This window comes from Balaenoptera ricei, chromosome 4 (genome assembly GCF_028023285.1).
Source record: "Balaenoptera ricei isolate mBalRic1 chromosome 4, mBalRic1.hap2, whole genome shotgun sequence".
Classification (NCBI taxonomy): domain Eukaryota; kingdom Metazoa; phylum Chordata; class Mammalia; order Artiodactyla; family Balaenopteridae; genus Balaenoptera; species Balaenoptera ricei.
Genome location: NC_082642.1, coordinates 142,551,691 through 142,575,987, shown reverse-complemented (window position 1 = coordinate 142,575,987; position 24,297 = coordinate 142,551,691). Strand labels below are relative to the sequence as shown.

The window sequence follows — 24,297 nt, the reverse complement described above, 5'->3', positions numbered from 1 at the left end:
GGACATGGGTTCGAGCCCTGGTCTGGGAGGATCCCACATGCCGCGGAGCGACTCGGCCCGTGAGCCACAACTACTGAGCCTGCGCGTCTGGAGCCTGTGCTCCGCAACAAGAGAGGCCGCGATAGTGAGAGGCCCGCGCACCGCGATGAAGAGTGGCCCCCACTTGCCGCAACTAGAGAAAGCCCTCGCACAGAAACGAAGACCCAACACAGCCATAAATAAATAAATAAAAATTAAAAAAAAAAAGTTCTCTACTGTAGTTACACAAAAGAAATTTCTTAAAAAAAAAAAAATCCACCCTTTAACATGGGATCCTTTTAACGTGCTCTCTATATAGTATATAAATTAATCTAGATAATTTGTAAAACGCTCTACGGATTACAAAGTTCCCTCCAACGTCAACAGGACACGTTTTGAGGTCCATATTACTACGGCTAAATAAATGGAGAAGCCGGGCGCAGACCCACTCCAGCTACCCTAAGAACTCACCCTTGCAAAACCGAGAGTTAAGCCAAGAGCTTGAAGATGCCATCGACGTGGCCGGCTGGGCTGACCACGAAAGTAAGAGTAAACAGAAGTCATCTTTTCTCAGTTTTTCTCCCCAGAAACATACTTTGAGAGAAACAAGGGTTTCGCCCAGCAGGCGGGGATCGAACCTGCGGAGGGCGGAGGGTGACGGCGCGTGTCCAGCTCTGCGGCTCCAAAGGAGACGCTTGTCCCCCTGCAGAGCCCACCGGGTGGCTGACCGGCCGCCGTGGGGCCCAGGACCTCCGGGTCATCCTCCGTGCGCCGGGAACAAGCCGGGCTCTGGACGCCAGACCTCCAGCGACTGACTCTCAGCGAGGCGCGAGCGCGCCCCCTGGTGGCAGATGCAGCCCGACAGTCTGGCCCGGAACAAAACTCTCCGACGGAACCTGGGGTGCGCGCTCGGAGTTTCCGGGGAAGAAGACGGAGAAGGACCTGCGCACGGCGGTTCCTAGGGCTGCAGAGGAGGCAATGTCCGTCGGAATCTGGAGCTTGCGGCTCTGGCGGGCCGCCCCCGGCGGCGGGGCTGGCTGGAGTGAGTTTTAGCGGCCGTAGGGTCAGGGAGGGAGGCTTAGAGGATGGTGTCTGCCCAGATTGGGCCCGAGGCGGGTCCTGGGGGGGGGGGGTCCCGCGGGGTTGGGGACCGAGGAGGGTCTTTTGAGTCCCTGCTGCGTTGGCCGCCCCCTCCCGGCCTTGGGGTACATATCTCGGGACCCGAGAGAGACGGGGAGGGCAGGGGCGGGGCCGCGGGAGGAGCTTGGGGCGCCCTTGGGAGGGAGACCACGTTCCGGTGCAAACGTGTCTTTATTTTCCCATTGGACTCGTACATGCCTTGCCAAATCCTCTGATTTGGGGTTTGGAAAATAAGCTTAGCATTTCTCGCTCTACATATGGAGAGTTTTGGCGTGGGACCTGCAGTCTCGTGGAGCTTTCTTGTCCCCAAGACGTTTTCAAAGCGACAGTTTTGCTCACCTTTCCAATGACTGGTCTGACTCCACTTCCTGGTTACTTTTTGCCCCTTATTGTAAAGCACAGATTGGAATACGACCGAGGAAACTGGTGGGAAGTGGCGATCTGATGGTGAAAGAGCAAAGTTGAAGTAAAGGCGCGGATCAGGGCAGGCTGCAGTTCTTTTCCGTGGTCGTTTTAATTATTAATATTAGAAAGGGGTTTAAGTTTACTTCTGAACTCATTTTGGTGAACAGCGTTTAAAATTCCCTTGCCTCCTATTCTTTCCTTGGTCGAGGATGGTGATACGGGAGGGGAACAGGGTGGGGCAATATATTATTTTTTTGGTCAGTTTTCACATTTATTGTAACTTCTGCACAGGATTTATAGCAACATCACCTGCTTCTCAGCTGTCACCGACCGAACTGACAGAAATGCAGAATGATCTCTTTAACAAAGAGAAAAAAAGGCAGCTCTCATTAACTCCCCGAACTGAGAAGATTGAAGTTAAGCACGTTGGGAAAGCTGACCCTGGCACTGTCTTTGTCATGAATAAAAACATTTCAACTCCTTATAGTTGTGCCATGCGTAAGTAACGAATCAGGGTACCCTTTTGAAGATTTTGCATAAATCAGGAGAAGAACCGGTGCAGAGGAGACAAGATGCTGTAATTGCTCCCTGAACTTCCCGGAAGTTCTCCTTTATCTAGCATCTTCCTGCGTGTTCACTGCGGGCTTAGCAGTTGAGGGTACTGTGGGCCTTGAAAGGTTGGTGCTGTAACGCATAGGTCGTCCTGGGACTTGCTGGAATCTGGCTGAGTTTAGAGGGCTGTCATTGTTTCCTGCAGGAGGCAGACCTGAAAGCATTGCTACTAGTGTGCTTGCCCCTTTTAGACACACTGTGGTGTAATGGCAGCAGTTATCATGTGAGTCCCATTAAAGGATTTTGGGGTGGAGGGACTGCCCTGGCCTCAGATGATCAGCTTTTTTTGGCCTTCTTTTCCTTTTCTGCTCTTTATAGCCTAACTTAAGTCTTTTATCTGCTCACCACTTGCCTCTGTGTGTGTTGTGTCTTTGTTTACATTTACATGTACATGTAGTGAATGTGTGAGTACATGGGGTGAATGTGACTGGGGTAAAAATATTTGTTGTGTTCATATCTTAAGGGAGAGAACAAGGCCCTGTGTGTGATGTGGTGTGGAAATGAAGAGAACAAGGCCTCTATGTTATTTTTGATCAAAATGCTTTTGTAGTAGCTTTGATAGAACTGGTAACGTTTAAATTCCGAAAGAACAAAAAGTAGATACGTACACCTACATGCTCGCTCATATATGACTGGCTGCGTTGTTCAGATTTTTGGAAAACTCAGTAATGATTCCATTTAAGTAATTAACTTTAGTTAAAAGCTTAAGCTGACCTGCCGAGTGTGTACTCTCAATCTTCCTTTACTTTGGCACTTGAATTAGTACTTATAATTGCTTACTTGTTTGGCAAGCATTTATTGAACCTCTGCTGTAGGATAGGCATTAGGAATGCAGAGGAGGCTAAGACACAGCTCAGGCCCTTAAGGAGTTTTACACACATCACATGTAGAGATGAAGCCTCTGAACCACTCTTAGCATGACCGCTGCCCTCAGACTTGCTTGTCACTCATACCGTCAATCATTCAATAAATTTTATTGAGTACCTAGTGTATTTCAGGCCTGATGCTAGTCTCTAGATATACTGGCGAGTGAGCAAAAATAGGCATGATCCCCGCCTTATGGAACTTATTTAGACCTGTGGTTTGGTTTGACCACTTCTGTGAATAGCTGGGTACTCAAAAAACATCTAATCAGGGTTGGAGTTGCATTCTGGAGTCATATAACAGACCAGAGCTGATTGGTTTATGTGTGAATTCATACTGATAATTATTGAATACAAACTGGTAACTATGGTATTTAACTTGAAGAGTCCATGTTAGGGAAGTATAGATGGTTTGGGAGCAAGACCCCAAACCCATCTAGAACAGACTTACTGGGATGTATATTTATATATTTTCCCTTCTAAATTGTGTGCATATAGCCAAATATATCCACGATGCTGCTTTCTGAATATTTAAGTGTAGCTCTTGGAAAACTATTTTATTACTTAATAATTGACAGATTAATTTCAAGTTAGACTTAGCCTTAATGATTTTTGTTTGGGTAATTTCATTATTAATTAGCAATACATTGGATGTGTTGGGAATTATTTTTTTATTGGCTACAAATCTTTCTTTTCTCCCCAAAAAAGCTTGCAGAATCTTGCCTTTCTGTTGTTTTATTTCTTAATGTAGCACTTAAACATGTACTTTTTCACTTGGGTTTTGTTAGAGTTAGATCTTCAATCTGTTTTAAATTCCTAGATTTAAGTGAGTGGTACTGCAGGAAGTCCATTCTGGCTCTTGTGGACGGACAGCCTTGGGACATGTATAAGCCTTTGACCAAGTCATGTGAAATTAAGTTTCTTACTTTCAAAGATGATGATCCAGGAGAAGTCAATAAGGTATTTCTGCCTCTATGTTCTTTGGTACCCCTCCCCCCAGTTTTTTCTAGTCTTTTTTTTAATTAAAATCTGTTTCCTATGGAGTTTGAAATGTACAGATCTGGCCAAGGTCAAATGTTGTACTGTACTAGATAATCAGGGTTTTACTTGGTAGATTAGGCATGTTCATAGTTCAAAACTCCTCAGTGGCATTAATGTCTCTGTATTTTGGTTTGAGAAAACTAAATGACATTCATATCTTTGTTCAGCTTACTTTTATTAGTCACCCTGTATAGTTCAGTAATTTCATTCTTGTCTTTCACCATCTTTTCTGGCTTATTTCAATAACTTTTTAACTCTCCCATCGCCCCCCCCCACCCTTTTTTAATCTGAAAGTCTTCCTTAATAGTCCTGCAAGAGTTTTATTAAATGATGTGACTAAGGATGATGTCACTTATCCCTAAAGAACTTGCCTACCTGATAACCGTTCATATAACTTTCCCAGATCTGCGTGGACACTTTTCTCACCCCTGCCTGCCTTTTGAGCTTCACCACCACGGCATCTTTCCACTTCCTCTTTGCTCCAGCCACACTGGAGGACTTGGTCACTAATGGTTTCTGTTGTGTTATCCTCCTTGCTTTTGTTGATGCTCTTCGAGTATTTTCTTTCCTCCCTATTAAAATCCTGTTTATCTATTATAGTTCCATTAAAATGCCATATGCTCTGTGGAACCTTCTCAGCTTCTTCTTGTCAGAATGAATCCCTCTTTTCTTCTGGGCCTCACAACACTTGGCTAGTGTCTCTAGATACAGTAGTTTGATTTTCCCTTGTAATACGAACTGTTGAATGTACTGGATTCCTGGCTCTGTGAAGACAGGGATCATGTCCCTTATTAGATCTTGTCCTTGACTTACATACAGTAGGTATTTAATAAATATTTGTTGAAATGAAATACTTAAAGAAGGAAATGGTAGGCATGATAAAAGTAGTAGCTAACGTTGAACATTTATTGTATATCAGGCACTGTTTTAGTGATTCACAGGTATTGACTCATGTAATCCTCAATAAAAAAAAATCCCATAAAAGGTGCTATTATCTCCTTTTTACAGATAAATAAACTGAGGCAAAGAGAGGTGTAGCCTGACCAAGGTTACCAGTTTGCTAAGTGGCTGAGCCTGGATTTGAACCTAGGCATTGACCCTGGAGTTCACCAGACATTAAAAACAATCAAGTCAGATAGATGAAGAAGTGCATTTTGCTACTGGCCTTCAGGGCCTGGGTTTGCATTTATTTTTAGTGTATTTGTGTGGTTGTGTAGAACACATTCTGGAGCAGTCTCTGCCATGTGCAACCAAATGAGCCCACTCTTGTTGTCCTCAGATACGGAGAAGAGCTTAGGAAAGTCAAGTGCCTAGTTATAGCAGTGCCAGTACAGAGCTTAAGATGGTGTAGGACTTATGTTTGTCTTTATGACTCTGGGAAGGTCATTGCATGGATACCTATATTGGGCATGTCCATGGATCAAAATGCTAGTGAGATGAAAGCCCAGTTAATAGTGAGGTTGCTTTGTTATAAATATGAATAACCTAAGTGATACGTGATGTTAGGTATAGGCTAGGAGTCATAAATAATTATTTTTTTTAAAAAAAATTATTATTTAATTTTTATTTATTTATTTTTGGCTGCATTGGGTGTTTGTTGCCGTGTGCGGGCTTTCTCTAGCTGCAGCAAGCGGGGGCTACTCTTCGTTGCGGTGCGCGGGCTTCTCATTGCAGTGGCTTCTCTTGTTGCGGAGCACGGGCTCTAGGCGCGCGGGCTTCAGTAGTTGTGGCACACGGGCTCAGTAGTGGTGGCTCGTGGACTCTATAGAGCGCAGGCTTAGTAGTTGTGTCGCACGGGCTTAGTTGCTTCGCGGCATGTGGGATCTTCCTGGACCAGGGCTTGAACCCATGTCCCCTGCATTGGCAGGTGGATTCTTAACCACTGTGCCACCAGGGAAGCCCATAAATAATTCTTAAAAGTTGGGTTAACCCTCCATATTTATGTACGTTATAAACAGGCACATATTAATATATTTATTTTACTTTAGCACAAGTTTGTTAACAAGTTAACTTTATCCTGGGTTAAAAATAAAATTACTACCGATAGTAAAACTGTTTATTGGTTGATAAACATTATAGTGTCTGATATCTTATACAAACATTGCTAACCACATGAAGTTGGTGCTTCATTCTTTTGTGGGTTTTGCTTGGTGGTGGTAATGTCATGGTCTGATGGTAACCATTTCTAAATGCAGAGATGGACAGATATTTGAGAAATGGTTCCTAAGTCAAAAGTCAACCTAAATTTTAATATTAAAGAAATGTTAGTAAATCTTATGTTTATTATGTTTGTGTGTATTTTATTTTTCTAGGCTTATTGGCGTTCTTGTGCCATGATGATGGGCTGTGTGATAGAGAGGGCATTCAAAGATGAATATGTGGTCAGTTTGGTCAGAGCTCCAGAAGTTCCAGGTGATGTACACATATAAATAAATAAATAAACACACACATATATATATATGTGTGTGTGTGTGTGTGTATATATATATAGACACACACACACACTTTCTGTAATCTTTGAATATTTTGGTACCTATTTTTGATGTTGTATAGAGTTCACTTCTAATTTAGTCTAATATAAATTACCATCATACATACATTCCATTTATTATGGGTAGTAGAATCCGTCCTATTACTGTCATATATACCTTCTATTTATAATGGTAAAAAAATCCATCTTATTTAATTATTGGAGGTCAATTATTAACATAATAGGATTAGAGGAGACTGTTTCTTTTGAATGTGAATTTCATGTAATTATATTGTGTCAGTATTTATTTCTTACCATTTTAAGTACTTATTTCCAAACAGAATGTGAGGAGGAGGAGATATGAGTATAAATAGACTTCTGTAGAAAACTGTGTTTAGGTGGTACCATTTCACCAGAAATGACCCTGACACTGGAGAGGAATACCATTTTGGGGAGGTGGAAGAGTTCACATTCTTTGTAATTTTCCTAAAACTAGGATTTTGCAACAGTATGTGTAGTAGGATCACAATTGTATTTTTTTAAAAAAGGTGGAAGTTTATATACCAAAAAATATTTGATTTGGCAATAAGAGATTCTAAGCAAAACAAAACAACAAAAAATAAATTTAGAAGATATTAAAAAAATTAAACATTTCATGTCCATTTAGTTATTCATCTACTTATTAAATATCTTACTCTTTGGGAATTTTTGTATCTAGTAACTAATATTTGAGATCTCTATGGTGGTACTATTCCTGAAGAAAATGTGAATGGTTAAAAAATACTGGTGATGTTGGGTTAACAAAAAGGTGAGTTAGTTTTATGGTGGGGGGAAAGTTGGTACAGCTCTGACAAGTAGCTGGAATAATGGTGACAATTTTATAATTTGTAGTGTTGGGAGAGATTTTTGACCCTTCATTTTATGGTCTAAATATTCATTTGTTGCAAATTAGTAACTTTCTACCCTAACAGATTTGACTTTGCTTTTTATTTTGGTTGGATTTACAGTAATCACTGGAGCCTTCTGCTATGATGTAGTTTTGGATAAGAGACTTGATGAGTGGATGCCAACAAAAGTAAGTCTACTCTTTGGAGTATTAATTTTAGAGTCTGTGCCTTTCTTTGTTGGAACGATTCCTGTGTTAGTATTGTTGAATGGTACTGCACGTTGAGGATATTTAAAAGAATCAGTCAATCTTTATTGTTGCTTTTTAGTGTATTTAAGACAGATGTATATGATTGAGGGTATTCACAACAGCGAGGTACCCAGAATAAAATATAGAAGCTTAACTATCTTGGTTGATGTGGGGGTGAGAGGCCTGGAGCCTTACCTCCTTGGATCTTTAGAGCACAATTTGAAAACCACTGCCCTAAGCCATTTTAAGCCTATTGCATCCTGAGATCTTCCTATCAACAAGGGTTACATTGAGAGTTGGGGAGGGGTGAATTAAAATATCAGGCTTTGACAGAGGTAACCCAGATAGCCGCAAACTAAATAGCAGCAAACTAGCCTCTTCTGGAATGGTCCGCCGTCCTAAGGACGGTGCTCCTTGTTGGTCTCGGACCGGGGTAGCAGCAGGAGCCTGGCTAACAGAGTGAATCTAGATCAGGTGCTGTGCAGGTAGAGGATGCTGACGGCTTTCAAAAGTCAAGCCTAGAGGCGTAGTTACGATTGGAGAGAACAGACAAATGCCTAATTCTTAATGAAGCAAAACTGTATGTCCTACAGATTGGAAGGCTGGAGATCAGAAGTGGGGAGGCAGTGTAGCGTACCATTTTATCAATTCCACTATGTACATTTTTTTCACATTTTAATATCTCTGAAAACAAATGTGTCTTTTGTTTGTTTCTATAACTTTTTTTAATTAAACTTTTTTTTAGTTGAAGAAAATTATAGATACACATGGAGTTGTAAGGAATAATACATAGAGATTCGATGTTCCTTTTACTCAGTTTCCCCAATGGTATTATCTTGCGAAACCATAGTACCATATCACAACCAGGATATTGACACTGATATAGCCAAGAACGTTTCTTTTTTTTAAAAAAATTTATTTATTATTTATTTATGGCTGTGTTGGGTCTTCGTTTCTGTGCGAGGTCTTTCTCTAGTTGCGGCAAGCGGGGGCCACTCTTCATCGCGATGCACGGGCTTCTCACTATCGCGGCCTCTCTTGTTGCGGAGCACAGGCTCCAAACGTGCAGGCTCAGTAGTTGTGGCTCACGGGCCTCGTTGCTCCGCAGCATGTGGGATCTTCCCAGACCAGGGCTCAAACCCGTGTCCCCTGCATTGGCAGGCAGATTCTCAACCACTGCGCCACCAGGGAAGCCCGCCAAGAACATTTCTATCACTGCGAAAATTACCCACATTTCTCTTTAGTCTCCATCTCCCCCCATCCTTAAACTGTGGCAACCACTAGTCTGTTCTCTATTTGTATAGTTTTGTCATTTCAAGAATGTTATGTAAATGAAATCATTCAGTATGTAATCTTTTGGGATTGACTTTTTTCACTCAGTGTAATTCTCTGGAGCAAATGTGACTTACAGTAGATAGCATCTTATGATTATAACTGGTAATGTTTTTTCTTAGTGGTGCATCTTGGATTTAGTGAAATATTGTAGTTTCTAAAAGCAAAAATTTTGGAGTCAGCCAGCAAATGCATGGAAAGATTCTCAACATCACCAGTCATTAGAGAAATGCAAATCGAAACCACAATGAGGTATCACCTCCCACCAGTCAGAATGGCCATCATCAAAAAATCTATAAACAATAAATGCTGGAGAGGGTGCAGAGAAAAGGGAACCCTCCTGCACTGTTGGTGGGAATGTAAATTGATACAGCCACTATGGAGAACAGTATGGAGTTTCCTTAAAAAACTAAAAATAGAACTACCATATGACCCAGCAATCCCACTACTGGTCATATACCCTGAGAAAACCATAATTCAAAAAGACACATGTACCACAATGTTCATTGCAGCACTATTTACAATAGCCAGGACATGGAAGCAACCTAAATGTCCATCAACAGGTGAATGGATAAAGAAGATGTGGAACTTATAGACAATGGAATATTACTCATCCATAAAAAGGAGCGAAATTGAGTTATTTGTAGTGAGGTGGATGGACCTGGAATCTGTCATACAGAGTGAAATAAGTCAGAAAGAGAAAAACAAATACCGTATGCTAATGCATATATATGGAATTTTAAAAAGCCGTACTGATGAACCTAGTGGCAGGGCAGGAATAAAGACGCAGACCTGGAGAACAGACTTGAGGGCACGGGGGTTGGGGGTGGGGAGGGGAAGCTGGAACGAAGTGAGAGAGTAGCATTGACCTATATATACTACCAAATGTAAACTAGATAGCTAGTGGGAAGCAGCCGCATAGCCCAGAGAGATCAGCTCGGTGCTTTGTGATGACCTAGAGGGGTGGGATAGGGAGGGCGGGAGGGAGGCTCAAGAGGGAGGGGATATGGGGATATATGTATACATATAGCTGATTCACTTTGTTGTACAGCAGAAACTAACCCAACATTGTAAAGCATTTATACTCCAATACAGATGTGGGGGAAAAAAAAAAGGAAATCCAAATGACACCTGAAAAAAAAAATTTTGGAGTCAGGGAAGATCCAGGTTTAAATGCTGGCTTTGACAGTTATTTATTGTGTAATCCTGCCATTACTGCTTAATACCGAGAGAGAGAGAGGAGGGAAACAGGAAGGAAAAAAGAGAGAAAGGGAGAGAGGGAAGAGAGGTATTGGGAGAGATGGGGGGGGTGAGGGGAGAGTTTGGAATGGTTTCTTCATGATCTGTGGACTCGTGGCAATATAATTTTTTTTTCAAGTCTGTCAAGATTCTTACTTTATTGGGGGAGTTAAGTAAAAACTAAGGAGATGAAAATTTAAGTCTCATTATGTATGAAACTTGCCGCCTCCTTTTCCTTTTTTTAAAGATAAAACTTTAAAAAAGAAATGTACTAGTTAATTGCAGGCACCATGGGGTTTAGAAAGTGGGGGAAAGTTACAGTCAAGTAACAGCTATATTAAACCATGAATGTGCATTGGTTATACAGAAAATTATCCATTTAAGAATGGAGAAGAGTCATTTCATTTAAAAGAGTCTATTAGGAAGTTTATGGAAAGAATTTTATTACAAAAATTATTTGCATAATAGTGCTTGATCTTTTCTGTATTAGTTATGATTTATAGTGTGAAAACTCAACTATAGTTTTTATTAAAAATCTCATAAACATTGTTAATGTGTGTTATTAATCATTTTAATTGTGTAAAATTGACATTTTCATTAAACAGAAATTTCTAATATTGGATTTATGCTATATTTTGGACATGGCCAATGATGACATAACATTTCCTAGTGAAAGTTTCTGAGTCACATAAATAATAATTTTTTCCTCATGCATTTATTTAAAAAGCTTAGTTTTACTCATAGTGTAAACAAATTTTTGTATCTTACCATTTACTTATTAGTATTTCTACTTGTTGCACCATCATTTTAATAAACATTTATAGGGCTGTATAATTTGAATGAAATGTTTATTAAAATTTCTTTGTAGGATTATCCATAATAATTATTTCTAACACAGGCAGCTATTTAATTACAAGTTTTATAATTTATAGAATTGGGAGAAATTGCTAATTGTACATTGTATGATTCCAGTATTTAATTGTTGCAAATTAATGCTTTCTTTCCTAGCAAATTTGCTTTTTGCTTTTTGTTGTAGTTGGACTTATAATATTAAGCATACAGTTTTATCTGCCTTATAGGGAAATGTTTTTAAGTAAATTGTTACAAAAGGTTAATACTTTCATTTTTAAGGAGAACCTATGTTCCTTCACAAAAGATGCTCGTGCTTTAATTTATAAAGATCTTCCATTTGAAACTCTGGAAGTTGAAGCAAAAGTGGCGTTAGAAATATTTCAACACAATAAGTAAGTGTTGGCTTCCTTTTAAACAAAATTAAACCTCCCAAAGTTGTATGTAATGAAGAAAATTCAGCTCTTACTAACTTTCATATTTGATGTATTTATGTAGCACACTTTTTACTTTTTAGCTCTGGGATCTCTTTTCTGCACCAGCCTATTTGCTTTTGTTCATCTCATTATTTCACTGAGAAGAAGTGCCCCTGCCACACCTTTGATAATTTTCTTACTTTGTCTTACTTCTCTTTTTCTTTGGCTAGTCCTTTTCTTTATATCACCATAGCAATATGTTTCCCTTTTTTCCTTCCATTGTGAAGTGGTAGCCTACGTTAAGAAACTGCATTATTTTGAATTTAAACTTAAATCTATTTAAACTTGCATTTGGCAACCTTTCCTTCCCATCTTTCCACTCTTCAGATGAAAAGGGTAAGACAGAAAATACCAGCTGTTCGGAGGCAGCTAACAGCTGAAGTAAAACATTCACACAGATCTTAGTCTTCTGTAGGGGAATTAACCATTTGATAGATTTTCTTCGCCAACATGTTAAATCCTGCCTGCCTTCTCAATTCCCTTTTTCACTCAGAAAACTTCCAATTTATCTTCTACTAATTGTGAGAACATAAACTAAATTTTAATGTTAAACTAATTAAAATCAGAATTAATTAGAATGGATTATCTGCATTGCAAAAAATCATATAGATACTAGATTCTAAAGCCAAAACGTTCACCTGCAAATTGTTAAAGATAATGGTTTGGAATTTCTTTAGCTATTTATAAAATGAGGCACAGATTCTCATGGGGCTAGTTTATAATATTTAGCATATTTTGGAACCAGTGTACTTAGAAAGCAGTAGGAATATACTGAACTGGAGTACAAATAATTCTTTACAACTAAATTACCATTAATTCTATAAGAAAATTCCTTAAATTATCAGAATTTATCAAGTCACCTCCCCCACCACAATTCTAGGGCTGTGTTGTCCAATAGAAATATAATGTGAGTCATCTATATAACTAAATTTCCTAGTTAGCTACATTAAACAAAAATTCAAAATAAAGGTGAAGTTAATTTTAATAAAACCGTTTTATTTAAACAATGTATCTGAAACATTTCAACATGTGATTAATATTAAAAACTTAATATTTTATAATTCTCTTTTTCATACTAAGTCTTCAGAATCTGGTGTGTATTTTACACTCACGGCACATTTCAATTAGGACTAATTACACTGAAGTGCTCCATAGCTACCGTATTGGGCAGCGTACTCTAGACTTTCATTTCATGTTACACTGAGATTTCCCTTTCCTCCCACTCAACTGTCAAAGTCTAGGAGAGGCTTGTAGGACTTTGGTAACTTTAGGTGAGTGTGTAAAGGGAGGTGGGAGATCATTTAGGGGCAAGTTTGAGGAGACAGAGAGTTTTGGAGGTTGAAGGTGGATCAGTGATGGGGCCTTTCTCCTGTAGGGGGAACTTTCAGTGGCCTTGGCTCCCAGGGGACAGGAGTTTCTCTTAGAGGTGGGTCAAGAGGAACAAGTATTCAAGGGAATTGGCTCCCTCAGTAATCATCAGGGCTGTGGAAGAAGGAGTGTGGCAGTAAGTGGATGTTTTTGCACAAACTGACGCTTTCCAACCTTGCCACACATGTGTAATGTTTGTTTAGCATTCTGGGGTAAATAGGCAAGGCTCTTAATAGTAAGTGGTAAGGTCATGATTTGAACCTGGGCTGTGCGGTTCCATCTGTACTATTTGTTATACTGACAGACCCTAGTGGATTTGAGAGACAGGCAGTAGAATTGATGTGACTTGGTAATGAATTGGACAGAGGGAATGTGGTGGGAGAAACAGGAATCAAGGAAGTCTCTGAAGTTTTTCACTTGGAGATGTGGGTGGTTGGTGGTGTCATTTACTAAACTAGGGAATTCAGGAATAAGAATAAGTTTGGTGAGAAAAGAGAGGGTAAGTTTTTGTTCAGTTTGAGAACTTGGGAGTGTAAGATGCTTGTAGACACCCTGGTTGATGTCTGGAGTGTTTTGGATATACAGTTTGGGGCTCAGAAGAGATGTGGATTAGAAGCAGAGGTGTAGAAGATATAAACACGTAAGTGGTAATTAAAACTGTGCAAATCAAGGAGCTAGCCCAGAGAGGATGCTTAGAGTGAAAAAAGTTTATGGGCAGAACCCTTGAAGGGTAGGGAAAGAGAAGGGTGACCAGAGAGTTAAAATAACAAGCAGTAGGGAATGCCACAGAAGCCGGTGGAAAAGAACACTTTGAGAAGTGGAGGTGAGCAGTGGAAATAAGGACTAAAGAGTGTCCATTAGGTTGGCACCAAGGAGAACAGTTTGGTGGAGTTGTGAAGCTCTGGCCAGATTGAAGGAGGTGAGGTGTGAATGGGAGGTGAGGAAGGGGAGGTTCCAAGTGTAAACCCCTCTTGCAAAAATTATGGCTGAAGAGGAAGAGAAAGGGAAGTGGCTTTAAACACCTTTTTGTACATTTAGAATTAAAACATTTGTTTCTTTGCTGCTTTTTAGGTACAAATTAGATTTCATAGAAGAGAAGGCATCTCAGAACCCTGAGAGAATAGTCAAGCTACACAGGTAAGTAAAAATATAAAAATTGACTGCTATGCTAATTTATAGGAAGGTTTAGTTTTATTGTTACCTGACTGGTGTATGACTGGAAAAGATTTGTACCTTAATTTGTTGTTCTTATTACCTTACTTTTTACTGCTTTGTTCAATTTTTTGCTATGGTGGTAATTGGAAGCTTTAAGTCATCTTCGGGAACAGTTGTGGTTTCTGTTCCTCATTTTATTGTTTGTTATTTTTATTTCTGAAAGAGTTGGAAACCATTGTAAGAAAATGTAATGTTTAGAGTTAATTTTGAAATTGGGCAGAATACTCATTGTTATGAATTGAACGTGATTCATATGTATGTAGAAACATGAATACTGACTAATTAGTTACTACTTATGTTACATATAAGGAAGTTATATCACAATGTGCTTTCTGATGCAAGGATGAGAGAAGTAAGACAATGCATTATGCAAAAATGGCTTCACGGCCTGTATCTGTTTTCTCAACTTCATGTTTTCTTGACTCAGATTTAACTTTTTTCCTCTAGGAAGCTGTCTTACATGCTAAATTCTAAACTCTGTTGCAGTTAGTTGTTATAAGGTGATAGGATATCAGTTTTAGACATTGGATCCACTTGATAGCATGATGTGTTTAGTGATCTTAAACATCTTTAACGGGCTTCCCTGGTGGTGCAGTGGTTAAGAATCCTCCTGCCAATGCAGGGGACCCAGGTTCCAGCCTTGGTCCGGGAAGATCCCACATGCCACGGAGCAACTAAGCCCGTGTGCCACAACTACTGAGCCTGTGCTCTAGAGCCCACGAGCCACAACGACTGAAGCCCGTGCGCCTAGAGCCCGTGCTCTGCAACAAGAGAAGCCACCGCAGTGAGAAGACCGCTCACTGCAACGAAGAGTAGCCCCCGCTCGCCGCAACTAGAGAAAGCCCATGCGCAGCAACAAAGACCCAGAGCAGCCAAATAAATAATTAATTAATTAATTTAAAAAAATTATTTAAAAAATCTTTAAAATTATATCAATGCTAAGTAAGAAAAAGATTCATTGGTTTTAATTTCTAAAATTTTAGTCTCATCACTTGAGATTGTTGTGTCAGGGGCTATTAGAGATGGAATTGATCCACGTGGATTGTTCTTGATTAGGGATGTAATGGCAAAGAGAATGAATAGATTTTTTTTAACTATTGTAAGTGATTTGATTTTGAGGTTTTATTTGTTTATTTTTTAAATCGAATCAGATTTGGTGACTTCATTGATGTGAGTGAGGGCCCTCTTATTCCAAGAACAAGTATTTGTTTCCAGTACGAAGTGTCAGCGGTTCATAATCTTCAAGCCACCCAGTCAAGTCTTGTACGAAGATTCCAGGGTCTCTCTTTACCTGTGCACTTAAGAGTAAGTAAAGCTTAAAGTTTCAGGTCATTCAGTTTGGGTGTGAGTGTGATTCTGGTCTTGATTTTATACCAATTTGAAGGACATATATTTTAATTTTCGTTAAGTTGTGTAACACTAATATTTTGTCAACTTGGGTTAATGATTAAAATAATTTTACCCAGGATGTAAACAGATAATTTACAAAAGAAGTATTAGTTGAAAAAATTAAATCAAATTGAGAGAGTTTTTCTTTTTTAATAAATTTATTTATTTATTTTTGGCTGCATTGGGTCTTCGTTGCTGCGCGTGGGCTTTCTCTAGTTGTGGTGAGCGGGGGCTACTCTTCGTTGCTGTGCACAGGCTTCTCATTGTGGTGGCCTCTCTCGCTGTGGAGCATGGGCTCTAGGTGCATGGGCTTCAGTAGTTGTGGCACGCGGGCTCTAGAGCGCAGGCTCAGTAGCTGTAGCGCATGGGCTTAGTTGCTCCGCGACATGTGGGACCTTCCCGGTCCAGGTCTTGAACCTGTGTCCCCTGCATTGGCAGGCAGTTTCTTAACCACTGCGCCACCAGGGAAGTCCGAGATAGTATTTTTTTTTTTTTTTTTTTCGAGATAGTATTTTTAATACTTCAAATTAGTATAGAGGAGGGTGCAGTGAGGAGTAGTGGAGCACATATTGATAGGACCTTCAGGGTTGCCTTTTGGCCTTACATTTGGCACGTTCTTCTCCCTAATCTATTTTGAAGATCTATTCCATATCATTTTCCATATTACTCCCACCCCTTGCTAATCCTTTTATTTTTTTAATTAAACTTCTGATTTAGAGATAATTGTAGATTTATACGCAGTCCTAAGAAATAATACAGAGAGATCCCAAGAACCTCTACGCAGTTTTTCCAGTGGTAACATCTTGCAAAACTATTAGCACACTCTCACAGCCAGAGTATGGACATCGAAACAGTGACAATACAGAGCAATTCCTTCACGAGGATCCCTCATGTTGGCCTTTGATAGCCACAGCCACTCACACCCACTCCCGTCTGCCCCGCCTCCACCTCCTTGCTTCTGGTAACTTCTCACTTGTTCCCCATTTCTATAATTTTGTCCTTTCAAGAATGTCATATGAATGGGATCATTCAGTATTGTGATCTTTTGGGATTGGGTGTTTTCACTCAGCATAATTCTCTGGAGATTCATCTAAATTGTTGCACGTATCAATATATCAATAGTTTGTTCCTTTTGGGCTTCCCTGGTGGCGCAGTGGTTAAGAATCCGCCTGCCAGTGCAAGGGACACGGGTTCGATCCCTGGTCCGGGAAGATCCCACATGCCGTGGAGCAACTAAGCCCCTGCGCCACAACTGCTGAGCCTGTGCTCTAGAGCCCGCGAGCCACAACTACGGAGCCCGAGTGCCACAGCTACTGAAGCCCGTGCACCTAGAGCCTGTGCTCTGCAACAAGAGAAGCCACCCAATGAGAAGCCCGCGCACTGCAACGAAGAGTGGCCCCTGCTCACCACAACTAGAGAAAGCCTGTGCGCAGCAACAAAGACCCAATGCAGCCAAAAATAAAAATAAATAAATAAAAACAAAACAAAACAAAAAAAAACAGAAAAAAAACTTGTTTGTTCCTTTTAATTGCTGAGTGGTATTCCTTGGTGTGGATATACCACAGTTTGTTTAGCCGTTCACTTGTTAAAGGATATTTGGGTTGCTTCTGGCTACTTTGAATAAAGCTATTATGAGTAAAGCTGCTGTGAACATTGGTGTATAGGTTTCTGTGAATATATGTTTTCATTTCTTTGGGATAAATGCCCAGGAGTGCAATTGCTGGGTCATATGGCAGGGGCACGTTTAGTTTTTTTAAGAAACTACCAAGCTAAGTTCCAGTTTCTATTCCCACCAGCAGTGTGTGAATAATCAGTTTTTCTAATCCTTGCCAGCACTTGATGTTGTCAGTAATTTTTATTTTAGCTATTCTGATGGGTTTGTAGTGGTTTCTTATTTAATTTTAATTTGCTTTTCCCTACTGGCCAGTTATGTTGAACATCTTTTTTTTTTTTTTTTTTTTTTTTAAACTGATGCTCGGTTTTGCTTTTTTTTTTTTAAACTTTGGGTTTATTTATTTATTTATTTTTGGCTGTGTTGGGTCTTCGTTTCTGTGCCAGGGCTTCCTCTAGTTGTGGCAAGCGGGGGCCACTCTTCATCGCGGTGCGCGGGCCTCTCACTATCGCGGCCTCTCTTGTTGCGGAGCACAGGCTCCAGACGCGCAGGCTCAGTAATTGTGGCTCACGGGCCCAGTTGCTCCGCGGCATGTGGGATCTTCCCAGACCAGGGCTCGAACCCGTGTCCCCTGCATTGGCAGGCAGATTCTCAACCACTGCACCACCAGGGAAGCCCTGAACATCTTTTCATGGACTTACTTGCCATCTGTATATCTTTTTTTGATGAAATGTCTGTTCTCTTTTGCCCACATTCTAATTGGATTGTTTGCTATTTTACTGTTGTTTTGAGAGTTTTTTTTTTTTTTTTTTTAATATTCTGGATACTAGTTCTTTGCTAGATATGTAGTTTGCATATATTTTCTTTCTGTCTGTAGCTTGTCTTTTCCCTCTTAACAGGTTTTTACAGATCAGCAGTTTTTAATTTTGATGAAGTCCGGTTATCAGTTTTTCCCTTTATGGATCATGCTTTTGGTGTCAATTCTAAGAATTAAAGGCCCAGCCCTAGATCCCAAAGATTCTCCCCTATTCTTTTTCCTAAAAGTTTTGTAGTTTTATATTTAAGTTTGTAGTTTATTTTGAGTTAAATTTTGTATAAGGTGTGAGATTTAGGATGAGGTTCATTGTTTTCTTTTTCCCTATACTTGTCAAGTTGCTCCAGTACCATTTGTTGAAAAGACTATCCTTCCTCTGTTGAGTTGCTTTTGTACTGTTGTTAAAAATCAGTGGTCGTATATGTGTGGGTCTATTTCTGGGTTCTCAGTTGTGTTCCATTGATTTATGTGTCTCTGTCTCTTCCAGATATCACACAATCTTGATTACTATAGCTTTAATAGGTCTTAAAATCAGGTAGAATAATTCCTCCCATGTTATTGTGTGTTATAAAAATTGTTTTAGCTATTCTAGATCCATTGCCTTTCCATTTAACTTTAGGGTAATCTTTTTTCTATCAATAAATCTTGCTGGGATTTTCTTTTTTCTTTTGCCCTACCCAGGTACGTGGGGAGTTTCTTGCCTTTTGGGAAGTCTGAGGTCTTCTGCCAGCGTTCAGTAGGTGTTCTGTAGGAGTTGTTCCACATGTAGATGTATTTCTGATGTATTTGTGGGGAGGAAGGTGATCTCCACGTCTTACTCTTCTGCCATCTTCAGTGGTTCTCCCTTGCTGGGATTTTGATAGGAATTTTATTAAACCTGTATATCAGTTTGGGGAGAATTGATGTCTTTACTGCATTGAGCCTTCCAATCTATGAACACAATATATCTTTTCATTTATTTAAATCTTCTTTCATCCCTTTCATCAGCATTTTTTAGTTTTTAGCATACATGTCCTTTACATGTTTTTTCCACACACCTTCCTTTCCTAGCTTTCTCCCTTTCAGTAAATGTTACTGTCATCTAGCCGGCTGTTTGAGGTAATTCTTGATTCTCTGTTTCCCTCATAGCCATGCCCCATCCCATCCATCAGCAAGTCCTTTCAACTCTTAACCCTAAAACATATTCCAAATGCATCCATGTCATAGCAGCTCATCTACTACTGCTTCCCTCGTCCTTGTTGCTCTTTCTCTTCACTCCCCTTCTTTGCTTTCATTCTTGCCCCCACAGCACATTCTCTGCTGAGTAGCCAAAATGAAGCTTTTAATATATGAATCAGATCATGCAGTTCCTCTGCCCCAGACGTTCCAGTGGCTTCTCATGAACAAATGCCAACCCTTCACTCTGTCTCGCAAAGCCCTATGTTGTCTGGCTCCTGCCTTTCTCTCTCTGACTTCATCTCATACCGCTTTCTCCATCACCCGTTATATTCCACTCACACCTTAAAGTCTCCCACCCGCTGCTCATTCTGCCTGAGCCAGGTATGGTTTTCCCTTTAACATACCATGCTGCTCTTCCTCCAGAAGGTTTGCATGTACATATTTAGTAATTTTACCTTTTATTACAGATTTTACCAGCTCATCCAGTTTGAAATAGTCCCTGACCCACCCATATCCCTCAGTATCACCTTCAGCTGAGTTAGTAACATTGATGTGGTCGTTTTGCACTTTGCAGTTTTCATTTATGCATTCTGACAATCCTCTGCTGCATGAGATTGTTATGAATTAAGGAAATTGGTTCTATAACTTTACTGTTGTCTTCATTAGTTTTTACTTGTTCTTTAGGGTAATTTACTAAATCCTCTAGGTCTGCTCTTTCAGTGTGAGATGTCACAGTTGGTTTTTTTTTTTTTAACATCTTTATTGGAGTATAATTGGTTTACAATGTTGTGTTAGTTTCTGCTGTATAACAAAGTGAATCAGCTATACGTATACATATATCCCCATATCCCCTCCTCTTGCGTCACAGTTGGTTCTTAATGAACCTTTCCTTGTGATTGCTTGTGATTTGAAGAATGACCACTAGCATGTTGGAATTGGCTATTTAAGAAAAGAACGGGTGGAAAAGTGGGACAGATTTTTGCTTCCCATTAGAAGGAATGTGTTCTATGGTGGTAATGATTAAGAAGGACAAAGAGGAAGAATGGCATATTCAGTCCTTAAGTCTTTTTTTCTTAAATGCTAAACAAAGCAGCTGTTCTGTATAGTATGTACCCTTTTTCCCTACTTAAACTCACTTTTGGAACCACTTAGCCTCATTAGTACTGCCAAACTTTTTATGTATTTGTTTTGTTTAAAACCTGTGTAAAGACTCAGCCTCTTTTATTGTAACTTTTGTGCTTTATATAATTCATAGTAAATCTTTTCTTCTCAAGGCACATTTTACGATATGGAATAAACTACTGGAAAGGTCTCGGAAAATGGTTTTTGACAACATGTGAGTACATTTCTATGAAGAAATTTTCCTTGAAATTAAGCAACCACTACTACCACCACAACAAAATAATAAAGAAAAAAGAAAAGAGAAAGAAAGAAAAAAGTAATTAGTTGTCTCAGTAGCTAAAGCAGTATTGTGGTTGTTGACCCTGTTAGTATTTTGGCAAGAGAAAAGTTGTTATTTGGCAATTCTTTTCGTTTTTATTTGTTAGTATCATGGGAATGATATTATAGAACTTGAAGAAAAATAAGAATATTACCGTATAGTAGTTGTAGTTCTTAATGGTTGTAATGGTGTTAATTAGGTCTTGATAATTTTTTGGTAAACTTAATGAACATTTAAAGATTTGCCAGATATGATTTAAAACTGCCTCGACAGTTGACATATTAAATATGCAAATGTCCTGAAGAACCAAATTTGAATACTTGTGTTACTGTCATTTATTCTGTGTCACTAGCATCTAGATTTCACAAATAGGAATGATTATATTTCTTGACCATGATTATCCCTGTTCACTCTTTCAGAGACTAAGTGTTAACTTTTTACTTACATTATCTGATAACTATCCTGTGTAACCTGGCCTCATGAACCCTTCCTAGTTACCCTAAGTTTCCACTCTAGTCAAGCTTACAAGTACACATCAAACTTACTTTCTTGTTTCTTTATTTTTTGTTTTAGTTTACCTTCTTCTGTCACTTCATTTTTTTCCAGCTTTATTGAAATACAGTTGCCATACTACATTGTGTAATCTTAAGGTATACTGTGTAATGATTCGTTATATTTATATATTGCAAAATGATTAACACAATAAGGTTAGTTAACACATCCATTATCTCAGAGAGTTAGCTTTTTATTATGGTGAGAATGTTTAAAATCTCCTCTCTTAGCAACTTTCAAATATGTATTGCATACTGTTAACTCAAACTTATGCTCAAGTTTGTTTCTGTATGACAGTTATGTCTAGACTCTGTTTCCCATCCTCCTCCTGTCTATTTACATCCTACTCATTCTGCAAGACCTTACCTTCTTACCTTCTCCATGTAGCATTCTCAGAGTAATCTCTGAACAAATATCCACCCCTGCAATTTCTGCTTTATTGTATACCTTCTCATATTGTTTTCTGATTATTTTTGCTAGTACATTTACATTGTGTTAACCCATTCAGGGTTTGTTGTATACTATGTGTAATGCCAAAGTTTGAACACAGCACTTGGCATATGGGGGATTACCCAATAAATTTTTATTGATTATTTTGCATGATGATGTGTAAACCTAGTCTTTATTAATGACTTTACAGATAGAATTCACTATTTAGGCACTTAGCTATAATGTTTTTGTGTAAAAGTGATGTAAATTTTCTTTTTCTCATGAGAAGAAAGTGTTTTTGAGTAGGGAGAATAACTTTGTCTCTTTGGTTGGTCACAATGTCCATTTTAGATTAAGAAACTAGAGAAAAAAATGAGTCTATAAGAAATGTAGAAAAATAGTAGAGACAGTAACCTAGAGTATCTAGTAGAAATCAGTGATTAGCTGTTTTTGCAACATTTATTTTGGTTCAGTTTCCTTCTTCCACTGTTCGTTTGCTTGTCTAAAGGGAGTAGGTTAAACATATGGTTCATTGATTTAACTACACAGACTTATTGTTTGTTATGTGCCAGGAACAGTGGGTACAGTAATGAACAAAATCTTTTTGCTGTCCTCAAGGAAGTTGAACAAGATAACTAGACTTACAAGCAGACAATTCAGGTGTACATGTGGGGCTCTGGTGTAAAGAAGAGAAGGACCCAAACCCAGCTGGGAGGGGTTCGTTCAGGAAGCTTCCCAGGAATTGGTGTTTCTTAAGCTGGTTTTAATGGGTGAATAAAAGTGGGCCAGGCAGATAATTTGCTTGAGGATGGGTTTATCTCAGAGGAAGCTACTCGCCTAAGAGGCGTGGAGGAATGCAGTGCGTGGTGAATGTAAGATGAATCTGCATGCACAGTCACACGTAGGGTGGGTGATGAGTCCAGATCAGTTTGTTGGAAATAGAATATGAGGGGCTTGTCTTCCGTGATGTGGAATTTGCATTCCCCTCCTGAAAGTGATTGGAGGACACTGGAGCGTTTGAATAAGGAAGTGACAGGTAACTGGAGAATTTGAATAAGGAAGTGACCTATTGGTAAACTATTCCTGTGTAAAAGCTCATTCTGGGGGCAGCATGGAAGATGACTGTGACTTAAGCCATAGTAGATGATGAGATCCTGAAGTTCCTTCCGGCAGGGCAGTGAAAATGGCTGTGAGAGTTACTTAGGCGGAATTAATAGGGCTGTTGATTAAATATGCAGTTAAGAGAACTGTGGATTCTCTCATGCCAGGCTTGGGCACCTGGGTAGAGAGCCCTTCACTGAAATAGATAATGCAGGAAGTAGGGCAGGTTTTGGGGGTGATGAGGAATACAGTTTAGCTCTGTTTGTTTGCTATGTCTGAGTGACATGTAATAGAAATATTAACATACAGATATCTTTTTCTACTAAACCTGTATTATACTATGTTCAAAGTAGAATTATTGATTTTTTCCAACAAAATAGATTGATTTAAAATACCTTGTTGCAGCACTGCTGATATTTTTCTTATACTAATGATTTCATTTTATAGATGAAAAATAAAATGACCATCTTGAGAAGCCTAGCTATATGCCTCAGGTTGTATTTTTAATGGAATTGTTGTACTTGGTAATTTATATTGGGAAATTGGTCATGTAAGTTTTCTTCTCTTTCTCCTTAACTTTCTATAATCATTACTCTTGAAGGAGAAAGACAAAGACAGGGTCATTATAAGAGAAAGGCTGTGCAGTGATTTTAAATGGTGGGTGAAGGGTAAAACTAAAAGTGTTTATTAGAAAAGTAAAGCTATTTATGTTTTTACAGGTAACTGAAGATCAGACTCAGTCTACAGAGGAAAGTGCATCTGCCTAGTAACTTCCTCAAATTTAGATATGTATAGTAAATTAAAATAAAAGTTTTCTATGTAATGTTTGTGCGTGCTTTTTGTCTTTTTCTCCCGAAGATGTATACTGATGTTTACTTTTTCCTTTCTCTAAAGGATAACACAACTTATGTTCACAATAAAAATTTTACACAGAAACAACCCTGTCTCCTCCTCTCCCCGAATGTAACACTTCGGCATGTTTTCTCCTTTCAGTCCTTTTTTGTACATGTATAAACATATATGCACAAATACAAATGCCATCTTTTACAAACATAAATAGGACCATCCTAGTTGCCATTTTTCACTGTTGTAAACAGTGATGCAGTAAACATCATTGTGCCAAGTGGCAAGTGTTTGTGGATGGATTGACTATTTACTGAGTAACTGAGTATTTCCTATATACTGGCCATTGTGGTGAGCTTTTCACATGAAGTCTCTTATTTAATCCTCACAACAACCTGTTGAGAAGGTGTTTCCATTTTGTAAATGAGGAAACTGGGGCGCATAGAACTGGCAAGTAGCAAAGCTGGAATTTGGACCCAGGTGCTTTCACTGACGTGCTCTTATGTACCACTCTCTTGTTCATGTTTAACAGTTACAGTATGTATTTGTGAATCTTTCTGAAGATACTAATAGAGTTATATTCATTGATTTGTTCGTTCATCTATTTCCTAGTCCCTGAATGATCTCTTTCCTCTAGAGTTGGATTTTTTGCTTATCTCAGTCTTTCATGTTTCAGGCTTTTTTTTTTTTTTTCAAATCTAGCGATTGTTGGTTGTTAGTTTTAGTTGAAAATGCGGCTGTAGGGAGGTTGAGTGGTAGCTCTGTGGTATGGGCGAGGTTTGGCTTCTCTAAAGA

General features: G+C 39.1%; 1 protein-coding gene across 1 annotated transcript; it reads left to right on the top strand.

Annotated features, from left to right (window-relative positions):
* Positions 1–943: 943 nt before the first annotated feature.
* Positions 944–23,482, top strand: MRPL39 (mitochondrial ribosomal protein L39). The gene is made up of 10 exons (XM_059922234.1): positions 944–1,060; positions 1,855–2,061; positions 3,859–3,998; positions 6,392–6,491; positions 7,557–7,624; positions 11,387–11,499; positions 14,020–14,085; positions 15,315–15,468; positions 20,411–20,472; positions 23,379–23,482. Exons 1-10 carry the CDS (start codon positions 997–999, stop codon positions 23,380–23,382), a joined length of 978 nt encoding a protein of 325 aa, XP_059778217.1. The 5' UTR covers positions 944–996; the 3' UTR covers positions 23,383–23,482.
* The last annotated feature ends 815 nt before the right edge of the window (positions 23,483–24,297 follow it).